The sequence below is a fragment of the Micromesistius poutassou genome, assembly GCF_964030765.1.
Source record: "Micromesistius poutassou genome assembly, chromosome: 21".
Lineage (NCBI taxonomy): Eukaryota > Metazoa > Chordata > Actinopteri > Gadiformes > Gadidae > Micromesistius > Micromesistius poutassou.
Genome location: NC_140291.1, coordinates 10,092,773 through 10,101,330, shown reverse-complemented (window position 1 = coordinate 10,101,330; position 8,558 = coordinate 10,092,773). Strand labels below are relative to the sequence as shown.

Sequence of the window (8,558 nt, the reverse complement as noted above, 5' to 3'; positions counted from 1 at the left end):
TCACGCTGTCGTAAGAGTGTGATGCCATACTTTGTGGCCCACGCTGGTGTGACAGGGACGGCGGGGCGGACGCCAACGGGACCGATACAGCTGACTCTGAGGAGATGGGAGAAATGTACTGTAGCTTGAGTTCCCTAAAGAAGTAGTTCAAACGTGTGGGTTCAACTCTCTCTCCCTTGTCCTGCTCACACCCAATGTCTAGCCAACTACAACATACTATTTCCATGAATCTTTTAAGTTGAGTCTAATCCGCTAGTCATTCCTTCATCCATCTTTCCATGCAATCATCCATCTATCATCCGTTCATGTGTTCATACATCCATCCATCAATCTATCTATCTACCTATCTATCTGTCTATTCATCCATCCATTCATCCGTGTATTAATAAATCCATCCATCCATCTATCTATCTTTCTATTTATCCATCCATTCATCCATTCATCCATGTATTCATTCATCCCTCCCTCCCTCCCACCCGCCATCCATCTATCCTTTCATCGGCATCCATGCATCACCGTACACCCCTCCATGCATCCATGACTCTTATCCCCCCCCCCCCCCCCCCCCTTTGGGTCTGTCCAGGGGACACCCAGCGCCTGGAGACGGTGTGGCTGTCGGGCATCTGCCAGAACGAGAAGAACGAGGTGATGAGCAGCAAGCTGGACATAGATAACATGGCGGGCGTCTTCTACATGCTGCTGGTGGCCATGGGCCTCAGCCTGCTGGTGTTTGCCTGGGAGCACCTGCTCTACTGGAAGCTACGCCACTCCCTGCACAAGTCCCACAAACTGGACTTCATGCTGGGCATCAGTAGGGTGAGCGACGGACAAGACGCATGCAAGTGTGACCACAGGTCTGGAAGACGTCTGAGCGGGATAAAGAAGGGATTTGATTGGCTCATAGATTCATGCAGAGAGACAACACTGACAAATTCATTCACTGACAAATTCAAATTCATGATAAAATGTCCATTTGTGTTAAATAAACCAATGGAGTAGTTGTTAGATGCTCATCAAATGAGACAATTTGATTGCTTTACATGTTTTCTATTCACTGTAATTATGTTTTTTTTGCTCTATACGTAGCTGGCATGCAAAACAAATTACTGCTAATGGTTCGACGTTTGCATATAATTATGTAGCATTATTCTTAACCGTAACAGACACTGTTCAAATATTTATATATTGCGAGAGTAGGATGAACACATCTATTAGTGAGAGATTGTTTGCATATTCTGCAACATATTGCTTTCTCATGAAAAATGTATATTCTTCTATTTTGGGAAGCATCTCGATTTTTAATCTCAACACCCAGAGGGTCCTAAACCGCAGTCTGGTTGTTGGTGTAGATGGACCAAAGCCTGCTCCTCTCAACGCAATGACACCAGCGGCTCTGTGTGTGTGTGTGTGTGTGTGTGTGTGTGTGTGTGTGTGTGTGTGTGTGTGTGTGTGTGTGTGTGTGTGTGTGTGTGTGTGTGTGTGAGTTTGTGTGTGAGGGGTTTCATCAGATTAGCCACTAAATGATAATCTGATCTTTAATCCTCATGGGGGGTCCCACAGGCCAAATTTAATTTGTCGGGTTCTCCATCGGCTCGCTGTACACAGAGAGCCGCAACAGCCGATGTGTGTGTGTGTGTGTGTGTGTGTGTGTGTGTGTGTGTGTGTGTGTGTGTGTGTGTGTGTGTGTGTGTGTGTGTGTGTATGTGAGGGTGTTTATGGAGTCACAAATTTGATGGTTATGGATAATTTCAGTTCCCTAGGCGCTAGAGTCTATCGCCTAGGGAACAAATAATGGAATTCTGGGGTAGGACAAAAAAAACCAATCATCGAAATGATAAACATGATCTTGTATCTTACTTGGCCGGGAGGCACATGACTAACAACCGTTTCAACTTTAATGCTTACATCTCCTCTTGTATTCTTTCTCATCTTCCGCGGTCCTGTCTAGCTCCAACCTGTCTGGAGCAAGGCATTAACACTGCCAGGGTTGGTGGTTCCATCTCCCAGGCTGAGGATGCCTTCACCCACTGAGACCTGAGACCGGTCAAAGCATCCCCACGAGTGGTCGTTTTTTCACTCACCTGCGTCCTCCCTTCCCTCCCAGGGCATCTACAGCTGCTGCAACGGGGTGGAGGACCCGGGCCACTCCCCGGGCCTGGCCAACCCCGACCTCACCTCCAACTACGCCCAGGCCAACGTGCTGAAGATGCTGCGCACCGCCAAGGACCTGGTGTCCACGGCCAACGTGGAGAGCTCCCTGGACAACGCCACCAAGACCATCGAGCACTGGAGCCGCCACGGCGGCCCGCTGCCGCCCCCGCTCCGGGCCATGCAGGCGGCGGGGGACGCGGGGGTCCCGGGGGGGTTCGCCTACGTCGCCGAGAGCCGCTGCGCCCCCCTCGCCCAGCACCGCCCGCCGAGCCCGCCCGGCCGCCTGGCCGCCTCTCTGAAGCAGCAGAGGCCCACGCCGCTGCGCTACACCCTCCCGGCGCGCTCCGCTTCCTGCCTCTACGACAGGCCGCTTCCCGTGTCCAGCCTCAGCAGCCCCCACCTGGGGGGGCCCGGGGACCGCCCGCCGCCGCCCCATCAGCCCTACCCCTACCAGACCACCGGCCGGCTGCCCCATCAGCAGTACCCCTACCCGACCACCGGCCGGCTGTACGTGGACGACCACCCCCGCTCCCCCTTCGTCCCCTACGCCGAGCTGCAGCTGCCCGACATCTACGCCTCCCACCCGACCCCCGCCCTGGCCGCCCAGGACCAGCCGCCGCCCCACGCCAGCTTCTCCAGGAGGAAGAGGCGCTCCAAGAGCTTCCAGTGCGAGGACCCGGGGGAGGACCACCGGAGGCTGAGGGACCTGGAGCCACGGGGCAAGCCCCCCGTGTACCTCTCTGAGCTGAGGGCCAACCACCTGCTGGACAACCACCTGTCGGCCCCCAGCGTGGACTGCCTCTACCCGGGGGAGCTGTTCCGCCCCGAGGTGGAGAACTACGGCTCCTGGCCCCCCGAGGAGTTTGTGCTGCGGGGCCGGCGCCGCCAACGCCGCCCCTCCTTCCTCAAGGCCACCTGGGGAGGCGAGCACATCCGGCAGCACGACGAGTCGCCCTCGTCGCTCTCCCTGTCCATGTCCAGCCAGACCGTCCTGCCCGACCTGTTCCCCTGCGGCCTGGCCGCCGCCGCCGCCGCCGCCACCGCGCCCTCCAAGGCCTACAGCCCCGCCCCGCTGCGGAACAGCGTGTGTCTGCCGCGGAACCAGACCTACCTCCACATCCGGCAGGACCAGCGCCGGCCCGCCGGCCGCAAGGGCCAGAGGCTGCGGTACACGCAGTCCACCCACCTGCCCACCTACGGGGAGGCGGTGAGGCACGCCGGCGGCCTGGGGCTGGGCATGGTGCGCAGGGCCACCAGCATGCTCAGCAGACAGTACTCCCACTACCTGAACTCGTACCCGGGGCTGCCCCTGTACCACGGCCCCTTGGACCTGCAGCCCCACGCCCAGGCCCCGGGCGGCCAGCCCAGCCCCAGCCAGGTGTGTCAGATGCTGGCCCCCTGCGGCGGGGGCCGGTGCGGCAGCCAGCAGCCCCTGATGTACCAGGACAGCTTGTACGGGGCCTACGGCGCCTACAGACTGTGTCAGGGGTCCCAGGGCGGACTGGAGGCGGGGCCGCCGGGACAGGCCCCCGAGGGGAGTCCCTGTGCGCAGAGGCCCTGGAGGAGGGTGTCCAGTCTGGAGTCAGAGGTGTGACCCCGCGTCGGCCAATCAGGGGCAGCGGTGAACACGATGGACTTCCGTGAAGTGACGTAGAAACTAGGGACCTTGTGACAAGCATAGGTGATGTCAATGGGTATATAAGAAACAAAAACGTATTGGTTTTATTTATTGTTGTATTTTTGTATGATGATTGAATGGCTATTGTGGTCGGGGTTTTGAAAGCAATAGGTCCTGTGATTCATTTATAGATTTTAATGTATTCATTTCAATGACATTTCCAACTAGATTTTTTGTCAATTTCCTAAGGTATACATTCTAAGAAAGAAGGAGTGGCGTTCAACAGACTTTAGTTTTGGAGAGAGAAAGCAAAAATCGAACTGGAACATTTATTCCAGAAAACACACCTCCAGCTAGTTACGTTCATAGAAAGTGTCCCAGGGGTCAAACGTTACATATTCACAATTAGGAATCAGAGAGAGCATCTTCCTCTACGAAATCTCCCCCCCCTTAGCCTGATTGATTGACAGCTTTCCTGGTGAATTCTGGGAGATACCTTTTTCTGAAGAGAATAACAATGCACTGAGATCGACCACCACAGCACCGCCCACGTTGGCTCACCAAACGAGACCACCAGAGGTTAGAAAAAGAATCAAAGGCTCACCACACTTTGATTGTGCTACTCTTGAATACTCTTGATTGTACAATTCCCCGTTCAGCTGCAAGCTGCTGTGTACTTAAACATCCGACAGCTAGACGTGCTCAGTGGACCAGAGGAACCACTGGCTGTACTGGGAAGCAACCTAACCTTGCAAAGGGGAGCGACCAGGCATTTGGTGTGGCACGACTTTTGAAGAGTCTCTTGTATGAACCTCTTGTATGAAAATATCATAAAAAGCGAATCGAAATTTGCTTCCTAATGTGGCAAAAAAATTATAAAGTATAAAAGTATAACACGTTACTATATAAATGAATCGTAACCTTAAGCAAATATATCCTGGAAGGGAGCGATGCTGTTGTTTGGAATGAGATCCTTGTTTTGAAATGTTGAAGTGTGTGTATTATAGTAGGATGATGAGTTGAGTGGCGAGCGGGCTAGGGGTTAGAAGGATAGGGGCGGGGCCCGGGGGGGGTATGCAGTCCATATGAACACAATCTGTCAAATGGTTTTGGGGACATCATGTTGACCAGCTGTAGACTCACTACTCACTCTCTCTCTATAGCTTTCTCTCTTTCTCTCTCTCTCTCTCTCGCTCTTTCTCATTGACTATCTTTCTCTATTTCTCTTTGTCTCTCTCTCTCACTCTGTCTCTCTGTGTCTCTCTCTCTCTCTATCTCTATCTCTCTCTCTCACTCTGTCTCTCTGTCTCTCTCTCTCTCACTCTCTCTCTCTCTCTCTCTCTCACTCTCTCTCTCTCTCTCTCTCTCTCTCTCTCTCCCTCTGTCTTTCTTTTTCTACTGGGCTTCTGTTTCTGTTACCACAGTGCAGCACCGATCATATAGGGCTTTTACAATAAACTGTATTCTAAATACTATATAGATATATAGATATATACATAGAAGATGTGTTTTTGAGGCCAGGTCTCTTTCATGTGCTATAACTCATGACGAGATTACGTTTTCACCATGTTGAAGTACTGTGACACGGGTTTTATTCGTTAAAAGAATGGCTTGGGGTGGACCCAAGATGTATCGAGATGTTTGTTATTATGCTATAAGCTCTGTCATTCTGTCTGTAATTATCATTTACTTGATCTGTTTTTTTATTTTCTTCTCTGCCCACTTCACTCGTTCCCCTCCACCTCTCTCTCTCTCTCTCTCTCTCTCTCTCTCTCTCTCCTCCACCCATTTTTATCTCTTCCACTACGTCTCTCTACCTCTCTCTCTCCTCCCCTTCTCTTATCTCTTTCTCCCCCTCTCTCTCCCCTCCCCCCTCTCCATTCCACTTCATCCCACTCTCACTGTTTTAATGATCAGATTTAAATGAGGTAATTGAAAGCTATTCTAGTATCTATATTACTTGGTCCATCCACCCTGTAATTAATCACTTAGACTCATTAAAGAGCTTTTGGGATAATTATGAAGACGTGTGTGTATATATATGTGTGTTTGTGTGTGTGTGTGTGTGTGTGTGTGTGTGTGTGTCCGCATGTGTGTGTGGACGTGTGCCTGTTTATGTTATTTACACATGTTTTGCTGTAACCTTGGACAACCGAATGGAGGAAAAAAAATGTATTCCAAAATTCTGAAGGAAGGAAGCAAAGTTTGTGAGGAAGGAAAGGAAAGGAAGGGAAGGAACGAAGGCAGCATCGAGTGTGGGAGGCAGTGAGCGAAGGAAAGATAAAAAAGAGATCTGATGGAATAAAGCGCAAGTATGAGGTGAGTAAAGAGAGAGAGAGAGAGAGAGAGAGAAATCAGGACAGAACAGAACCTAGATACATATATCTGTGAGTACTTTGAAGAGATGTGATGGGGAAATGAATAGGGATGGAACTGCCCTCCTCTCTGATCTTGTCATATGGAGGTCAGCTCCCTGCGCTCGCATCCTGAAGGAATTAAGTATCCTCAGTGGCAGCCTCCTCCACACCACCCACTCATTGACACAATTAAAAGCAGAGAGAGGCTCCGCCCCGCCCAGTGGAGCTGTGCTCGTTTGGTTCATTCAGCCATGAACGATTAGAGCGTCACAGTCGACAGGACAGACTTTACTTTACCTGGGCTAAACATAAACGTTTACTACTACCTTAGAAAGCAAACCGTAGGTGGAGAAGTAGCTACGCCAACATCCCATTCTGCAGATTCCCTGTTTTTGCCTTTTTTTTCCCCCCGCAAATGCAGAGCGCTGATGTTGACTTGTGTTCGAAGCAGATATTTTTTAATCGCAAAAAAAACACCCCTTTAAACCAAAACATCCCTCCACTACAGAGACACATGTCTTCTGATTAATCGGTTGCAGACTCCCATCTGGTTAAGGTACATGGCCCTCTCCTCCGCCCCACCTCCACCACCACCTACCCCGCCTAGCATCCCCACCTCCATCTTCCTCTCCACGAGGAGTTTGGTTTCCTAATTGGATCACAGAAAGAAAGAAATTCGGCTCGATGAGAGCCACTCCAGTGCCCAGCCTAACGAGATGATTGAAGCCACTACCTGCGCGCAGATGTTGCCCTAAACACAATACTTTGTTGGGAGTTTTGACAGTCTGACGGGGAGCCCCAGTAGACATGATCTCTTCTCAGAGCCCTTTGGCATCCCTGAGTTAATTTGGTAAATGTCATGCAGTCCTCATCTTCTTCTTTTCGAGTCTTTGAAGCTGGTTGGTTGTGTGACAGTTTCCCATTTCTTTACACAGTCCTTTGCATTTTTATTGGACACTGCAAGCTCCTTTGAGCTGCACTGGATGAGTAGTAGGGGGCAGACAAGGCAGTGCTGCATTGTATGGGCCTATTCTCCACATTCACAGGTGGTTTGGCCAGTTTCCTAGCCCCCCATCTGACCTTGGCAGCCTTTGATCACCCCTTTCCTGTTCTAAAGCGGATTAGTGGTGTACATGTGTGTGCGTGTATGTGTGTTTATGTCATATGTATCTGTGTCTGCGAGTGCATGTGTCTGTGTGTATTTTTCATGCATCTGTGTGTGCGCGTGTGTATGTGTGAGTTTATATGTGTGTGCATGTATGTATGCTCACATTCATTTTTATACAGCATATGCATCTATATGCAAGTCGAAATACTTATGCATGAGCGATGTAACTCAGCATGTAGATGTTCTGTGGAGACCACGTTGTATCTCCCTCTCTCCTGCTCCCACTCAAGATGACCGATACAGTAGTGTGGCGACATCTGTGGGAGCACAGATCTCCTTTGATTTTCCATTACCTCGCTTCCTCCTGGTGCAATGAGGTGCACAACCCCCAACCTAAAACCCCAGCCTCTGCGTCGCTGCACCACTGATACTCCATCACTTGGATCGAGTGAAGGGGCTAATTGGGCTTTTCTTGCGGATGCCCTTTGCTGCCAAACGAGAACCGAGCAGGGCCGCAGATTGCTTGGTAATTACCTAATTAAGGTGCGTTTACGTCTAATACAGAAAATAAGTAAGGGATAATGTATAGGACACTGGTCATTATCGGGAAAATAAGCCCCGACAGGGCGAACAGGACACCGACGCGAAGCGGAGGTGACTTGCTTCGCCCTGAAGGGGCTTATTTTCGATAATGACCGGCGACGTTCTGTACATTATCCCGCTTATTACACGGCTACTTGCCAAGCATTCGTAGTGTTGAGCATCAGCAGAGAAATAGTCCCCCAAAGATGTTGACGTCGCTTAGCAACCGAATACGCTGGGGTTGATAAGTTACCGGACTACTTGCGGTCTTGCGGAGTGATACGAAAGACATGAATCAAAGGCAAAAAATCCACTTTCCTTGACAGCGGTCATTATATGCTTAGCAATGGTCAATTATAAAAAAAATAATTGACCGCCGGAAGTCGGGAAGCCCCATGCAAGTGAACGGAGCATTCTACAGCATTGAGAAGAGCCGTGTAATAAGTAAGGGATAATCACCGAGAGGCAGGGCAATAAACAGTTTGATATGCCCGGCTTGTGGACGGCTTACCGACGGCAGTAACCTTCCACGAGCCAGGCATATCAAACTATTTATTGCCCTGCCTTGAGGTGATTATCCCGTTTATTCTACTTCTTGCTTGCCAACATAATAAAACAATTGAAATACTTTAATAATTATGCTTTTTCTTATTCATATTGCATGCTTATTAAATGTATACTCTGTTTGAGTTCATCTCCCTCAAAAAGTAGTCCCCTTTAGAACTACGGTGAATAACGTTAG

At 50.4% G+C, this 8,558-nt stretch overlaps 1 protein-coding gene across 1 annotated transcript in view; it reads left to right on the top strand.

Moving 5' to 3' along the window:
* LOC311366825 (glutamate receptor ionotropic, NMDA 2C-like) overlaps window positions 1-3,745 on the top strand; it is a gene marked incomplete at both ends in the record, with an annotated part of 26,038 nt that extends 22,293 nt beyond the window's left edge. The window contains 2 exons of the mRNA XM_084485594.1: window positions 584-816; window positions 2,105-3,745. Of these exons, the coding sequence (XP_084341720.1) occupies window positions 584-816; window positions 2,105-3,745 (1,874 nt within the window). The remainder of the gene's footprint in view (window positions 1-583; window positions 817-2,104) is intronic.
* Window positions 3,746-8,558: the final 4,813 nt, after the last annotated feature.